General features: G+C 43.0%; 1 protein-coding gene across 1 annotated transcript in view; it reads left to right on the plus strand.

Moving 5' to 3' along the window:
* CDK15 (cyclin dependent kinase 15) overlaps window positions 1-17,261 on the plus strand; it is a 35,087-nt gene that overhangs the window by 5,795 nt on the left and 12,031 nt on the right. Inside the window, exons 5-9 of the mRNA XM_066322602.1 lie at window positions 598-660; window positions 2,670-2,793; window positions 3,363-3,483; window positions 8,441-8,534; window positions 13,732-13,795. Coding sequence (XP_066178699.1) covers window positions 598-660; window positions 2,670-2,793; window positions 3,363-3,483; window positions 8,441-8,534; window positions 13,732-13,795 — 466 coding nt within the window. The remainder of the gene's footprint in view (window positions 1-597; window positions 661-2,669; window positions 2,794-3,362; window positions 3,484-8,440; window positions 8,535-13,731; window positions 13,796-17,261) is intronic.

A 17,261-nucleotide genomic window follows, 5' to 3' on the forward strand; every position in this document is an offset into this window, starting at 1 on the left:
ATGCGACAGCTGTATGCAAAAATTATTCCATGTCTTGTGTCCACTGGGGTGGCAGACATTATTTACCTCCATTTCTGCCTTGCCAGCACAATAAAAGTACTGTTTTTGAGCCACAGCAAGGATAGGAAATAATGATATGAGCTCACATCCCAGCTGGGGTCAGATTTGGCACTGACCCCAGTGGATTACCATGACCAAGCTGTGAGTTGCTCTCATGGGGAGACCAGGGCACCAATAAAATTCTCCACATGAATCTTGCTACTTCTCTTGCTTTTGCAGATAGTCAACCAAATTACAAAGAAAATACAGAAGCTGTATCTTCTTATTGCCGCTTTAGGGTTAGTTCCGGCACAAGTCTGAACTGTGTTAACCAGCAGCTTCAGGTCATAAATGCTGGGTGAGGTAACAGGTCAGCCAGGTCCCTGATGTGACCCAGAACTTAAGCACATGCTTGTGTGCTGCATCAGACCAGATGTTCACCTAGGTCAAATAGGCACCTTCGTAGCAGTTGTATATTTTTCCATTTACAGAAGAGGCATTGTTGGTAGAGGCATTTTACTGCAGAAGCTTTGCCTCAAGTTCTTCTCTTTTATTTAGCACACAGATCTAGCACAGTACATGGGCCAGCATCCTGGAGGACTCCATTCATGCAATGTTATGGTGAGTTCCTTAGAAGACTCGTATCCCTTAAGGTGTGAGGAAGAGTTATTTCCCACTATGTATGGTCACTTTAAATTACCTATTAATATTTATTTGTTCCACATATGACAAAAACTTGGGAGAAAATCGGCCTTTGATGATGTAACAAGCTCCCTCTCCAAGCCTTTTTTCAGTTAGCCCCTCTATTTTCTGAGCCTGCGAGTGGACATTCAGTTTTTGTGAACGATGACATCTTGTGGCAAGGAAGCCTATCTCTACACAAATTTTTATCCTCTTATTGTTACAAGACATTATTCATATCTCTTATTAAAAACTGTCACATCTCACTCTCTTCTCATTTGGAACTATTTCCATATTTGCAATCATTTAAGTCCCTTTTATTTCTCTCATAGCTTTTGGGATTGGTTGACTGCATCTGAACACAGCCAAACATGTACTCTTACTTTATGGATTGATTTTATAATAGTCTCCTGCTCTCTTTTGTATGCATCTTCACATTTAATGAACTTTCAGGACTGCTGCTGCATGCTGGCTTAAGATTTCAGTGCAGATGTCCTCAGTGAATGCCTGGGTCCTTTTCCTGAGCAGCTTCAGTTAATTTATCTTACAGCTGTCAACAATAACTTTGTATCTTATCAAACTGCCTATTCATCTGGCTTTGTCAGATCTCTCTGAAGTTCCTCACTGTCACTTCTTATCACAGCTAATCTAAATACTTCTGTCATCTTCAAATGTTGCCACATTGTTCACATCTTTTTCCAGATAGTTGTTAAGCAACACCAATTCTAATGAAGTTTTTTGGGGCCTCAGATTTTAAACATCCTTAAAGGTTAGATACATCTGAGATGCAGTGTAGTCGTTTCGGCACAGATCTCAAGGGTTCTGCTACCAGACATGCTCGTAAAGCACATGGAGCACATGGCTGTAATATGTACTCACTGGCATTTCTGTGAGTAAACACTAGCCAGCTGCTCTGCTTTCCTTTGCAGAATCCTCACTGTCAGCAGGAACTGAACTGCAGAATTATTTACTGCTCCTTCATTTGTGTACTGCTCACAAGTCATTTATCTTGCTTCATTTTTGCTGGCAAATGCTGTTTGTTTTTTTCTGAGTGATTCCTATGGAATGTAACTATGCAGAATGTTACAGGGACACTTTTCAGGTACAAAATAGGTACAAAAATGACCTATGGGTGTCACTGTTTTTCCTCCTCTTCAGGTTAAACCTCTGGTGAAAATATCTTTTCTCTGGTGAAGTCTTATTATTTTTGCTGTGTTTTGTTTCTATCCACTGTCCAACTTCATACCTTGTTTCAGCCCAACTTATTTTACCCCAGGCTAATTTAGACTTCTATGGTGGTGGGAGTTAGATATTTATTTCTTGGTTTCCTTTCTTGCTTGGTTTTCTTCTTGCTTGCCTGCTTCCTTCATCATATCTGATTTGCTGTATTTTTTAAAATCAGGTCCTCATGTTTTCTCCAGCTTGAAGCCAACAGTTCCCATTGCCAGGTCAGTCAGTTCCGTGCTCCACTGGTGGCATGTGCAGCGGCCATGGAACTCAGCCAGCTGGCGCCATCTGGCTGAAGGGGGAAACCTTCAGCTCCTTAGGCTTTCAGTTTGTTTGGCTGTGTGTCTTTGTCTTGAGCGCTGCAATCAGCACAGCTGCTGTTCTGAAGGCTGGGGTCTGTGTTTTGGCAAGCTGACCTTGCTCCTGCAATCAACAGTCCATTTCTAAAGAAAAGTTAAATTTCCAAAACGTGCATTTATAGACCGCAATTAAACTGCCCTCCTGGCCAGATATTTCACCCTGAAAACCTCAGAAAGCTGTAGAACAGTCATAACCCACCAGAGTTTTCTCCTCCTCAGCCAGCTCTACTCATTTTGGGGATTTTTACTGGTTTCTTACTTGCTTTGTCTCTGCTTTGTTCCAGGGTTCTCCTGAAGTTCAGAGCTAATGTATCAATGCAAAGTTACACAAAATCATTTCAGTTTTTTGTTGGCTTTTTCCAGCTCTTCATGTTCCAGCTTTTGCGTGGCCTGGCTTACATCCACCAACAACACATTCTTCACCGTGATCTGAAACCCCAGAACTTGCTCATCAGTTGCCTTGGTGAGCTCAAATTAGCTGACTTTGGTGAGTCACAGTTTGGGTACAGCTGTGTATCTGCTCAGACCAAGGCTGGAGCATGCAGATAGATCTGTATCCACAGCCAATTAAGGCAGAGAAGCATAACCTTTTCTTGAACTTCAGGAAACTATTTCTGTGGTCAGTCCAGCTTTTCTTGTATTTATACTGATAGGTGCAGGGATTAACCTCATTTAAGTCAGAGCAATTACTGTCATGTAAAACTAGTTCAAGAGAACAAAGAATCAACCCCTCTGTGTTTGGAAAAATAATGTAATGTGTAGAGTCTATCTACAGCAATGTGTGCCCCAAAAAGCTTTCTCGGCATTGGTTTGGGATAGCTGCTTCAGTCTCAAATGATAAAGCCCTGCAAAACACAGCCTATTACTTGATTTGATCTGCCCCAGAGGTATATTTCAGAACCACTTGGTCAATTGCTTGTAAGCTGCATTGAAATTACTTGTGTTTAATGAGAAAATAACCTCCTGTTTCCAATTATTATCATCTATGCACTGTACAGGTAGAAGGACTGTCCTAACACAACATTTTTTTGTTGGTTTGTTGGGTTTTTTTTGCAGGCCTTGCTCGTGCCCAGTCCATCCCCAGACAGACATACTCCTCTGAAGTTGTGACACTCTGGTACCGTCCTCCTGATGTGCTGCTTGGAGCTACAACTTATTCTTCTGATATAGATATCTGGTACTGACCAATATCAAAGCATCTGGGGTTCCCTGGGAAAAATAATTTTTATCTGAATTAAATTAAATCAGCTAAAATTACAGTAGATACGGTTGTAAGTAAAGGAATTAACACCTGTGAGCAGTGTGGAGTTTTGTAGAAGTTTCATAGAGGGTTCATAGAAGTTTTTGGGAATGATGTCACTACATCAGCTATGGATTGACACAAACCTCATCTGATAATATTTATGAGAGATATGCATCTTGTCTGGTAACATGTATGGAGCATTTTTGTGTCTTGCAACAGAACCCTTTTGCTCAATGCAAATATATCTGTGTAGTTAGCTGAGTCAATAGTAACTCTCTGCAGAAATGGCTTCATGTAAAAACAATGGATCCACAACTGCACCATCAATTACTTTGGCCTTGGTAACAGAATGTGACATTAAAGGGTTTCTCAATGAGTCTAGAGATAGAAAGGTGTCTGAGATTTTAATTATTTCTGTGATACTCTGTCCTTCTCATGTCTCAGATGCATCTGACCATGTCTCATATGAAGTCTGTATTTGACTCAGGAGAAGGGTTGTGTCTGTTAGAGCCTTGTTTCCTTATGAGCTCTACCCCAAAATCTTGATGTGTTTGGAAATCAAAAGGAAACAAGCTGTACATTCATAGAAGGGAGAGGAGTCTCTGAGAGTGTGCAGAAAACAGGAGAGGATGAAGTCTTCAAAGGTCCTAGTGGCTTTTTGGGCTGAGTTGGATGTGCAGCTGGGATAATTGTTAGGTTCATCAACCTTCTGGCTCAATTCTGCACTAGCTTGAGCCCACTTCCAGCAACACAGTCCTGATGTGCTCAGGGACAGCATGCAGCTCACAAAGTTGCAGGAGACCTTTATTCTGGGCAATTTGACATCTGTAGATGGTATTGCTGTTTCACCCTTTCTTCAGACCAGTTCATTTCTGCTGGTACCCGTCCCACCAGGACTTATTCTTAACTACTGCGGAGTCAAAAGCTGGAAAAAGGTAGGAAGAGGAGGCTGAAGAAAGTGGAAGAGGGTTGGCTAAGTAGACAAACAGCAAAGCTCCAGGTCTCCACAGGCTGTATCTCCCTCCAGAGGCTGCAGCTTATCAGACACTCCAGTGACCAAAGTCTGGAGGGTAGGTCAGGGAAACGGAAGTTTTTAGATTGTTTACTTCTCTAGGACTGCTGCTAATTTAATTATTTAAAGACTTCTCCAAGGAGGAAGACCTTGCTAAATTCTAATGGCTTCCAGCTGCTAACCAGTCTAAATAGTCCTGTCTACTACCCACTACCTGTCATTTTTTCCTCCAGACAGTGTCTCAGAAATGTCTGCTGAGTTTGAAGAAGATGCCTGCCTAGCAGATTAGAGGGTTTGTATCAGGCATAAGCCTGTTGTTTTTTCCCCTGAAAGCTGACCTCTGTCCAAAGCCAGCTATGCACAGATAGTGTGTCATTTCTGCCTATGCAAAACCAACATCCCCACTGCATAACTCTGCTCTGCTGTAAGGAATAGCAACATAGGAGTGGTGTACAAAGATCCCAGCTCTAACAGCACAGAGCTCTCTGTCCCACTGAACTTCATACACACTATAGGCACCTTTGTTATAATGCCCCCTTATAATAACAACATTCACAGTGTTTGCCCTAAAGAAAGATGTCACGCTGAGAGAATAGAGAGTACTTCAGCAAGCTCTATTCAGTAACTTCCTCTAACAAGAGTCATTTATTATCTTGATGTACACTGCATTTAAGTTCAATTTTTGTCTATTAGGAAATAATGTGAATTCACACAGATGTTACTTGTCTATTGGGAAGAAAGGAAAAAACCCCTATGTCTTTTGGATGCTGCAATTTACATGAAGGCAGGTCAGAATGCCCTTGGTAATGGCATGAGACAGTGGGTGTCAAAGCCTTGGTTTAAAGAAACCAATTATAACAAAATAAAACATTATGGCAATTCATGCATAGTGTGCTTGAGCAGCAATACTGTCAGTGGGAGGCACAGGGGAAGTGAATGAGGCCTTGAATAGATGAAGACAGAGATATAGAAGGAGACTTGGTTGCTCTTGGACTAACTAGAAAAGCTGCTTTAATCTCTCTGTATCTCTTTTCTGTCTCTTTCTCTCTCACTATCTCTTCAGGACTTTAGAAGATTCAATTAAGGGATTTCAGGGAGATTACACTGCATATCAGAGGGACTTTTTTTTTTTCTTTTGAAAAACACCAAGTGCTTTATGCACAGCCACATTAGCGGCTGCAAACATCGTGAATGCCTTAAGATGTCTTCTTTTCAGTCAGGCTTTCCTGGCATAATCTGCCATTAAAAAAAAAAAAAAAAAGAAAAAAAATCCCAGTGATCTTCCCTGGTAGATTCATGTAGAATAGGAGTTCACATGCAATCATTTAACATGGAGCTGCCAGACTCACTACAGCCTTCTCCTCAGCCTGGTTCACAGTGCCCCACTATGCCAAACTGGGAAATGTTGGCTACGGGCTCCCTTGGTGATGAAGACCAGGCTTGGTGATGAACAAGAGGTTCATCATTTTATATTTCTGGTTAAATATAAAATTGCCATCTCCTAGTGCAAACAAAAAACCCCAAACATGGAGAGGGAACTCTGGGATGCCATAGAGATATCTTAGATCTTAATCCTGATGAGAACCTTTCCACTGTGTGATGCAGCACTACAGACTGAGGACAAAGTGTTCAGACCTTCCCCAGGGATTGCAGATGGATACAACTGTACTGTCTGAATCAGCTCTGCTTATGCCCCTTGAATATCCCTGTAACTTCTACTACTTTAGCTGTCACTGTTTTGATATGTGTGCATATCTGGCACTTGCTAAAATACCATGTCTAGCTAGGATTCTTCCTAAAAGACCCCTCCCTCTGCCCTATCTCTTCCCAAGGCAGTTTTATAGGACTGAGACCCTCTGAGAAACTTACAGACTAGAAGGAATAAGACTTGAGAAATTAATATTAGAGGAAAAATAAAGAAAAAGGGAAAAGCAAAACAACTCCAGGTCTAAATGTTTAGAAACATTTAAAAGTAAATGCTTTTGAATCATCCTCATTATCAAAAGGATCCTCATAATGCAGTAACTCAGAGCAGTAACTGTAACTCTCAGAAGGAAAGCTGAGGCCGCTACTGCAAGGCTGATAGGACTACTAAAACCCCCCCTATTTAAAAGTTCCTGCTCTTGCCAGTCTAATGGCCCTTTCTAGCTAGGATATCAGAATGCAAACTGTGGTAGAACATCAGAATCACTTGTTCTAAAAACACAGAGAGCTGTTTCTCTCCTTCCTACACATCAAGGGTACCTAAACTGCTTTGAACCGTACATAGCTAAACTTGTGCAATCCAATCAGCTGATTACAGCAGTCCCTGTGGTTGCAAAATAGGGTGAGCCATTTGGGCACATCCATCAGCTGTGAAAACAGTGTTGGTATGACACTGGTCTCAGTAGAATCTATCTGTGGGCTCCAAAGTAATGTCTAATCATGTGGTAATGCTATGAAACACCAGAAAAGTTCTGTGTTGCAAAAGCTGTGGATTAAGTTTCGTGATGCCTGGACTCTGTAAGAGGATATTAGACAAGCAAAGAAGCTCATCTCACAAGACTTGCCAAGGTTAGGGTACAGGAAGCTAAGGGAAAGTGCAGCAGAGATGTTTATGAAAACAGTGTTAGATATGGATCTGCAAACAGCCTTGGCACCACCACCTGGTGTGCAAGGATGACCAAAATAAATTCCACAGATGAGCTGCATGCCAGGGTTTCAACTGACCACAGCCAGGTGGGAAAAGCAACTACGATATTGCAAAAACAAGGTGCAAGGGGTAACACAGGAGTACGGATGACCAGAAGAGATTACCAATTATTGCTAAGCAAGTGAAAGTAATACTTTCAGAGCCTGTAAGACAAAGCTGGATTTTCAAGAGTTGAGCTTAGAGGACTCAAATATGAGATAACCAAAGAAGAATGAGACTGAAACCCAAAAAGTTGCAATGGGACTTAGTGAAAAGATAGAAAACCTGGGAAAAAAATTGAAGGAAATTATAAATGAGTGGAGTTTTACACCATACAGTAAGAGATGGGAATAGTTGCAAATAGGCAAGTCCACCTTGATCACAACTATTTCATCATTATTGCCATGAGGACTAATCTACTGTAGTAAAATGAAGCAATTTGGCAGGTGATGGGGTTTTTTTTAAGATGGCTGGTTTGTTTTGGCAGAAGTGCAGAGCAGGAGATGACATAAAAAAAAGAATATTTTAACTTGCTGTTATGACCAAGTTTTTTATGCTCTGAAATCTTGCCTTCAACTTTCCAAGGAAAGTTCTTCTGAAGGAAAATGGCTATAGTTGTTAGTTCCTCTGGGTTCTTTCTGCATCTAATATATCCTTCAAGCCAATGAAGTAGGTAGTACCTCCCTGTTTATTTTTCCTACTGTAAATACTCCAATCTTGTGCCCTTTTTCATGGGAAGTAACCTTGTACTCCACAGGCTTCTGCCATGACCCTTTTTTCACATAGTTTGTAACAGGATTAATGGACAGAGACCTGAAACAATTTTTTTGGTACTGGAAAAGAAAAGATGGTGCTTAGTGGGCTTCTTTTTCCAAGGATATCACCTGTATTGTCTTGCTGGTGAAAAGTGAATTGTTTTTTTTAGTGGGTGGTGCTGATGAGAAAAATAAGATGGGAACAGACTTGTATGGAACCTTGACCCCTTCAGGAGTTTTTCTGAAATCTTGGAGGCATGTGGATGTAACTCATCTTTGGTCTGCTCCTGTCCTGTTTGACTTCTGAGCCTATATCAAGATTTCTGCATTTACAAATCAGAATTTCTAAATTTCCATTCCAGCCATTATCTCTGACTCTCTCCCTGCCCATCCTAACAATCATATTATATATATCATTTATGTGAATGAGTTAATACCTTGGGTTTCTTGCAGGAGTGCAGGCTGTATATTTGTGGAAATGATCCAGGGTCAGCCAATATTTGCAGCAACTTCTGGTACTCATGAACAGCTGGAGAAGATCTGGGCGGTGAGTAAAATACACCAATCTCAATAAAAAGAATCCACTGCTCCAGCCTACTTAATTTTGAAGCCCTAAGCATAGGTCCTGTGAATAGCAGAAATAATTTGGTCTAATCTGCCAAGTTCATAGCAGACTTTGTAACCCATTTTATATTTAGCAACTTTCTTACAGACACAGGAGTAAATCAAATTACTTCCCTTTGATGTTTGTCATCTCATCAAAAATTTAAAGCCAATTAAAGTGACATCAAATTGAAGAAGGCATAAAAGGTGTGCAGGTACTGCAAATTCTCTTGCTTCTTTTTAAATCCTTTCTTATTGTGGGATACAACATACCACATTCTCACAAAGGAGCTCTAGTACTGCTCTGGAACTACCTTGAAAATGGCAAGACCCTGAAGTTTTTCAAAGATCCTTCTTCATTTTAACTTGGTACATTTTGTATTATCCAGTTTATGGTGCAGCTCTAGAGAGTGATTTGGCATAATGGAAAGTGTGAAATTTATAAAGGTAGTAGTGAGTGAAAGGTCTATATTCAGGAGCTTCCTAAGTTGTTTTTCTGCTGAGAAAGCAGCAACACAGAGGCACACTCCTGGAGCAGCTTGGTAGAGCTGAGACATCAGCAGCACTGACAGGTTCTGTGCGTTCCTGACCGCTCATGCTGACCCTGTTACTGACTCAACAGCGAGGTCAGCCTATGCATTCATATTAGGTCTTGCTGTAGGTATCACTTGGTCTGTTCAGTCTGGAGGAGACTGAGGAGGAGAACTCACTGCCGTCACAACTTCCCTGTGAGCATAAGAGGAGGGGCAGGCACTGATCTCTGCTCTCTGGTGACCAGTGACAGGAGTAGAGGGAATGGCCTGAAGTTGTGTCAAGAGGGGGTTTAGGCTGGATATCAGAAAAAGGTTCTTCACCCAGAGGGTGGTTGGGCAGCCCAGGGAAGTGGTCACAGCACCAAGCCTGACAGAGCTCAAGAAGCATTTGGACAACATTGTCAGGCACACAATGGAATTCTTAAGGTGTCCTGTGCAGGGCCAGGAGTTGGGATCAATGACTCTTTTGGGTCCCTTCCAACTCAGCAGATTCTGTGATTCTGTGATTCTGTGTCTGCCCTTTTACATCTCCTTCCAAGGATTTCCTCTTATGCGTAGAGTGTTTCTGAAACATGGGGTTTCAAAGGAGAAAGTACAGAAAAATCAAATTCATTAAAATCATGAGAAATTACTTTATAGCCATTAGACTGCATAAGTCAGATTTTTCCAGCTTGAACCACTTCATGCAGAAACACTCCTGCTTGGTAGGGTTTTCCTCTCTCCTTGTAAGTAGGAATGTGATAAAAAGTCAGACAAGTGCATCCAATTCTTAGACTTGAGTTCAGTCCATTTAAATAAATGCTGAATTTCTTTTTCATAGAGAGTGGGGAGGGAAGAATTATTGGGGGAAAAAAATCTATACTTGGCCAATTAACAAGGTTCAAAGCCAAGGCAGGGTCCAGTTTCTCAGAGTGTGAATGAAGGCTATCCTTACACTTATGTCTCTGAAATCTCTGGATACATTTCCTGTGGTTTTGCATTAGAGGGTTACAGCACTATCGTAATCTCTCTGGTACTATAACTAATACCATGATTAATAGGATTTGTGCTATAGAAGGCAAAAAAACCCTTATTTAAAAATCATGAGGAAGTTTAAAGAGCTATGAAATAATTAGTGCTTTTCACAGAAGGTTTTATGATATTATACAGCCTGGAATGAGCTCCTGTGTTAGACCAAGATTTCAAAGCTCCTTAGAGGCTTTCAGTGTCTAACTTGAGATATTTTGCCAAGTGTGAGGTTCAAAATGGGGATTCCTACTGTTTTCTAATTGTCAGTTCCTTTCATGTGCTGGTAGTAGAGGCACCCTGCACTGATAGAGAGACCATGTGCATTTCTGTGCATGAGTCTGTATCACCCAGCATGCTCATCTCCATGTGGGACTGTTGGTTCACACACCATATAGATACCTGGTTGGAAAATACCTGTTCTGTGAAATGTGTTTATCCTGTTCAATCATCACGACTGACTGGCTGGCATTTTACCAAAAATTCTTCTAGAGGCAAGTGCCACCTAAAGCAGTCTCTATCTCCCATCTCTATCCCTGGCTGCTGATTGCTGCTCCTGTGTAACCTCTCACATGTGGGGCTGCATGAACTGGGGACCCTGCAACTTTGTTTTCTCCCTGGCTTACTCTAAATGAGAGCAGCTTCTTTGCCTGTCTCATCTTCTGGTTGCACAAACAGCAGCCCTAATGAGCACTGCTACTCATGCATGCATGGCACAGGAGCCGGGACAAATGGGAAAGGAAGGATGGCAGAGTTGGTTATGGAAGTGTGGTGTGAGTGAATGTGAACTCCAAAATGTCACCAGTTTGCTCATGGCATGAAGAGCAAGCAAACTTGACAAACTCAAGATCCATCATGCAAATTTTGAGAGGCCAGGCCTAGGATTTACATGCAAAACTCCATCTTGTTGATTAACTTTGTGCTAAGAAGGGCTTCATGTGGGCTGGATTAGGCTACAGAATGCCACCAGGGTGCTTCTGTTGTTGAGCCAAACATTGCACCAAATGAATGACTACAAGGCTCCTTGACAGAAAACATAAGACTTCCAAAAAAAATTAAGCAAAATCAGGTTGCTTCCATCAGCTAAGTCAATACAGGAGAAGCAAGCAGTTAGACCATCTTAAAGCACTTGCTGAAATACAGACACTGTAAAAATGTTTCTGGCTGAAACTGTGTCTTCCCAAGTGGACTGAGCTGACCTGTACCAAGACCTTTCACTATGGAGTGAAGTATAGAGAAGTTGATCTGTTTTGTCTGATGGCACAGACTTAACATCCAGATTTAGGGTGGATACAAAACAGGTAAAACAATTATCAGAGTATAATTAACTTCAAATAAATAACTGTAACACATTGTCAGATTTTGCAAGGAATCTCACAAAAGGTCTAGGGTGGAGAAAAAAAAAAGAATGTAAGAGAATGTAAGAGAGGAGAGGAGAGGAGAGGAGAGGAGAGGAGAGGAGAGGAGAGGAGAGGAGAGGAGAGGAGAGGAGAGGAGAGGAGAGGAGAGGAGAGGAGAGGAGAGGAGAGGAGAGGAGAGGAGAGGAGAGGAGAGGAGAGGAGAGGAGAGGAGAGGAGAGGAGAGGAGAGGAGAGGAGAGGAGAGGAGAGGAGAGGAGAGGAGAGGAGAGGAGAGGAGAGGAAAAAGATCACTTGCCCCATTACATTGGAAAACAAAAAGAGATGCAAGTTTACAGATTGGAAAAGCATCTTTTGTAAATAAAAGGCTCAGAAAATGCACATATAAATTCAAATGGCATTCAGTGATTGGTGCTCTGAATGCTTTCACTCCTCAATGCAGTAAAATGCAATATTTGCTGTAATCCTTGTGTAGAAAAGTGTAAGCACACACAGATAACTATTTGTTTAAATTCTTTACCAAAAGAAGCAGAATGCTGAGCTGGCCTTGTAAAGTATGATTTTACTATGCACTGAACTTACCCAGTTTCCTCTGATGACTGTGGAACTGGTGTTTGACAGCTCACAAGAAACCTTGAAGAATGAGCCTACTGAGCAAGCCTTCCTGGAAAGCAAACAGGATAGCAAAGAGAGCAAATTCTGGATGCAAATTCAAATTCCAACTCTCTCTTTCCTGTGCATAGAGTTTGCTTTGGGCAGACCTGCCCTGCTCACATGATACACACACCAGTCAAGACAGCATCCTCACCCAGGGCTGTCAAATTACCCTTGGTGCGAGCCGACCTCCAACATCCTCAGCTGGCTGAACACTGCAAGACACCTTCTCTTTGGGGAGCTTTCAAGCTTCCAAGGCTGATTTTAGAGGTGAGCAGGGACAAGGATCCTCCCTCTCAGCCTTTGCTGTGGCAGGCTGAGTCCATAAGCAGTTTGGAACCATGGACCACAGCAACCAGCTCTGTTTCAGAGACCACCATGCTAATGTGTGCCGGCGGTGAGATGCACACCCCGCTTGTGGCTGTCTGCTCCAGGTAGCTGCAATTGTCACATCTGTTTCCCAACTATGAGTGAGAAAATCAATGCTTTACCCGATGCTTTACAACTGCCACAAGCTGGCTTTATGTTTCTTCCTTCTTTAATGTATTTTTTCACTGATGCCCGTTTTCTTGCAATCTTAATAAAAATTTTGGAGGGGCCAAGTTCCCCATATCATATATCTCAGCTTACATTTTAAGGAACAGGAATTGTCTTTCATATGCAAAGGGTAACTAATGTGAGACAAATCTAGTATTGGAAAAGAGAAAATGAATAAAACTCCTAAAACTTTTCATGTTAAAATTTCACTGCTTTTTAAGCTTTGAATGCTTGGAGCTAGCAGTACTGATGTATACTGCCATTTCACATGCTGTGAACTCTTCTTAAATATGTGGCTTTATCTCTTTAGCACAAATCATCCATGTCAATAGGCACAGGGCACTTTGCATGTGTTAAGTAATAATAATAACACCACTAAACATCCACAACTGCAGAAATCTCACACATTTCAGCAACTAAAATGAAGTCAGAGCAGGCTTTATTGGCCCAGACTCTGCTCAGTGAGCAGCTACTGCTGAAGTCCACAATCCCTGATAAAGGCCAAAGACACTGCTGAAGCTCTGTATCCTTCAGAGTGAGGCTCTGCACTGCTTTTTAGCTCCAGCTACTAGACATGTCTGCCAGCTTTACTTTTTTACCTCAGGAGACAAGGGCTTCTCTCAGCATGTACAGTCTGTGCTGCTGCTGAACATACCAGCTGCTGCCAGTGCAAGTGGGCACAGTAAGTCCCCAGTGCAGCTCTGGTGTGGGAAGACACTTCCAGCACTGAAAAGGGCTCAGCTGTGTGACCCCTGGGCTGGCAAACACAGGCAGCAGTGGCACCTGGCAGTAAAGCTGCATATGCCTTCACTGATGTTCCCAGCAGCAACAGCACTGAGTCTCAGCAGGAACCTTTCTGCTACATAATCAATTGCTAAAATGTCAGTGTCCTTTATGCACAGTGGCAAATCCAGCACCAGCCAGGGCAGTGTAATTCTGCATAGGGTTACAGGAAAGGCCAGTCACTCTCCACTGAGACTGATTCCTCCAATTCCAAACCCAGGCAAAGAATGGGCAGAAAGAGATCATTGTTCTCACTCTTTCTTCTTTTGCAGGTATTGGGGGTCCCAACTGAAGATACCTGGCCAGGACTTTCCAAGCTTCCTAACTATAACCCAGGTAGGATTCAACTCATGAGAAGGCCAGCTTTTTTCTCTGAGCCTCTAGTGACTCTATTGTTGGGTCAGTAATTCTTATTATAAAAAATCCTGTGCTTCAGTGTTACTAAATCTCTTGAGTTATTTAATGACAGTGGTGTTGTAGGACCTACAACAGCACTGGGATTAGTTTAGTTTACAGTGGTACATGTGTGGCAAAGTTGCCTCACTGAGTGCTGGTGTATGTAAGTCTAATGGAAGATTTCATTGCTCGAAGTCTTAGAGTGTACTTAGTCTCCACTCCTCAGTGGAGTAGAGCAAAGGACCAATGTCTCCTGGTTTAGACTGGAAAAGCTGACAGGCACCTGGAGACACAGTTTATCTGACCTTTCCTTATTTTTATGGAGATTGGTTTGAGGACCTTTAAACCTCTGCTTTAAAGGTCACTGTCCCTGATTTTGATGTGGGCAAGGTGAGAAATCTGTGTGATTTACAAAGCTGGATTCTTTTATTTCCACATGGGCTGGTAGAGAAGTCTGTGTCCTGAACTTCAAAGGGCCAGTTGTCTCTTATTTTGATGTGGGCAGGTTGAGAAATATGCTTTGAAAAGCTAGCTCAGTCACTCTCCCTCTCCCTCTCTCTCTCTCCCTTTCTCTCTTTCTCTTTTTGTTTAATGTTTTCTCCCGGGAAAATATATTCAAGTGTCAGTGAGGGGGAAATGATGAGCACTGATTCTCAGCCTCTCAGCAGGATCATTCTGTAAGAGAAATATAAAAGTGAAATATTAAAAACCCTAGAATGTGAAATTCACCCATCTACAATCTAGCCATTCTCTCTCACTTATACCATAGGAGAGTGGTGGGGGGAGCCTGTCTATCTGGACAGGAAAAAAAGAACAGAGGGGAGAGGAGGAGGGAGAAGACGTGCTTTGAGCAAGAGGTTTACAGGTTTAGTAGAGCATAGTAACATCTTTTCAAAGAAGTGGGTGTTGCTCTGTGACCCAGTCCAAGATGCCCCTCCTTTGATTCTGGTGCATGAACACTGAACAGCCCCCATTTTCACATGGTAGCCGAGATTGGCTGAACAATAACCTGGTCTCACAGTCGAAAGGACTGGAATCTTTCACACAATTAGCTGAGACACATTAATCAAACCAGCGTGAAATGGGAATGTGTCGCTGTCCACAGCAAGTTTAATTTGGATAGCAAGCAAGCAGAGAGCAGACAGCTGGAGGAAGCGTTTTCTTCTCTTAAGTTGTAGAAGGCCTGGCTGGGTAGTCAACAAGTTAAGAAGAGTAGTCTGGGAGATACAGAAATTCTCATGTGTGGGAGGAATTAATCACAAAAAAAAAAAATTTTATGCCAGTCATCTGCTAATACAAAGCCTCAAACATACAAACATACAAACTCTTGAGTGATGATGGTTAGGTATCCTGGTGCTATGTAGAGGAACAACCTAACAGTGCAAGCACTAAGGACATGTTAGCAATGAAACTTGCACAGACAACAGAGAATGGGAGTGCCTAGAACTGCTCTGAGTAGGGATTTCCTCAGCTGTGTTTTGTCTGAGTAGCAGTGCTGTCCTCTGCTGCTGTGGAGGGTGCCAGTGGCAGGGCTGGGAAGGAGAGGACAGGCACCTGGACGGCAGGGCAATAGCCCCAGTGAAGTCAAGTCATCATAAGCAGTTTTCAAGTCTGACTTGCTTTCAGACTTGATAGAAAGTTTCCCTGATGGACTCCAGAGGGGCAGAATTGACCTGTGCTTTGATACTGGGATGCTGGTGCCTTTTGTGTCTGGACCAGGCAGAAATGCAGGACTGAGGACACTGTTCTGTTGGAGCATCCCACGGAGCTGGCTATGGGGTGCTAAGAGGAGTCAAGAGGGCTGCTATGTCAGTGTTTGGGGCAATAGCTGTGATAGCTGGAGACGCAATATCCCTTTCCCCTCTTGAGATCCTAAGGGGCTGCGAGCTGTTCCAGCCACCTACAGGAACCAAGCACTTGGCTCACACCTGGGCAGAAGAACGCTGGTCTAAAGTTGGACTATTTGCCGTACTCATGAACTAAATCAATTCACTTTTTGATGGAACTGCTGGTAAGAAGATAAATTAGTCTCTTTGTTTAGAGCTAAATACCATTTATATGCTTCGGGGCACCTCCCCTCTCTTCCCTGAAGCACAAATGCTGTTTCCCGCCCCCTCCAGGATATGCTCAACCCGAGTACAATCTGTGGAGTCTGCCTGAGAATACCGTCTCTCCTGGGATTATTCCCAGACCATTTGTGTGAATCTGGGTGCCTGGGTTGGTTCAGATAAGCAAACAGACTTTGGAGCTCTTCCCCAAATCCAATGGTTTGAATTCTTTTAGCTAGTCCTATTGATGTTCACACTGAGCACAGGCAGCAAACAAACAAACAGGTTCCTGCCCGCGGCAAGGAACGAACACGGGCAAAACAAAGCACTGAGGTGTGATCCTGTTCTCATTGAAGTTGATGGCAAAACTCCCACTGGATTCAGCAGCCTCGGCTCAGCCCCAGACTGAGATTGTTACTGGAAGAGTTCCTGGGCCAGGTGGGTTAGGTGGAATCTTTGAAATGAAAGCTAGAAACCTTTAGGTGTTTTCCTGTCGCTGCTGTGGGCTTGAGCACATCCTGCTGCAGTCTGAAAAGGATACAGCGTGGGCTGTGGGGTCTGTGAGTCAGGCACACACAGGGCAGCTGGAGGAAAAGCAGCTCCTCTGCCTCCTCTATGGGCAAATGTGCAAAGGAGTTTTTGACTACCCTATGCCCCGGTGTCTCGCACAAAGAAGTTCAAGAACAGCCTCATGGCCATTCCCTACAGTTTGCCAAAGTCTCAGCCTGACTCCGGGTGAATGGGAAGGATGGGTGAGTAACCCCTCTGTGGCTAGCCCTACAGCTTGTGAGCTTACCTTCTCTCTGCAAGAGACACAGTTGGGGTAGGGGATTATGTGCAGTCATAGGGCCTGCAAGAGCCATTCCCTGGGGAACATGAAGGACTGGGAGAGGTCCTGCCCCACATCTCAGCACACTCACTGGCCATCTCCCCGGCTCCCCGGGCCTACCAGCCCTACCCATAGTGACAAGGCTTTGCCCTGTGTTTGTTCATTTGTTCTGTTCCCTCATTTTGCTTTCCCTGAAAGAGGCAGTTGTAGCTCTGTTAACACTATTTTTGAAAGCTCTCATGCTGTGTGAGCTCAAATCCTTGCATTAATCTACTGCTGTGTTCATTTCACTGCGCTGAAAAGCAGTGAGTTTAAATCCCCTCTAAACACCACTGGTGACACCAGAAGGCCAGTGTTTTGATCCAGCCCCATTAATGGTTACAAGTTTGAATCTAGACAGCAGGGGTCAAGGGCAGGAAAGGATTAGGAATCACAGCCCATGACATTAAGCTGGTGCTTTTGCCAAACTGGGAATACTGGAAGGCCCAATGTACCAAGTTAGTTTTTGTTTCCTTTTTCTGGCATTTAG

Source organism: Sylvia atricapilla, chromosome 7 (assembly GCF_009819655.1).
Source record: "Sylvia atricapilla isolate bSylAtr1 chromosome 7, bSylAtr1.pri, whole genome shotgun sequence".
In the NCBI taxonomy this organism is placed as follows: domain Eukaryota; kingdom Metazoa; phylum Chordata; class Aves; order Passeriformes; family Sylviidae; genus Sylvia; species Sylvia atricapilla.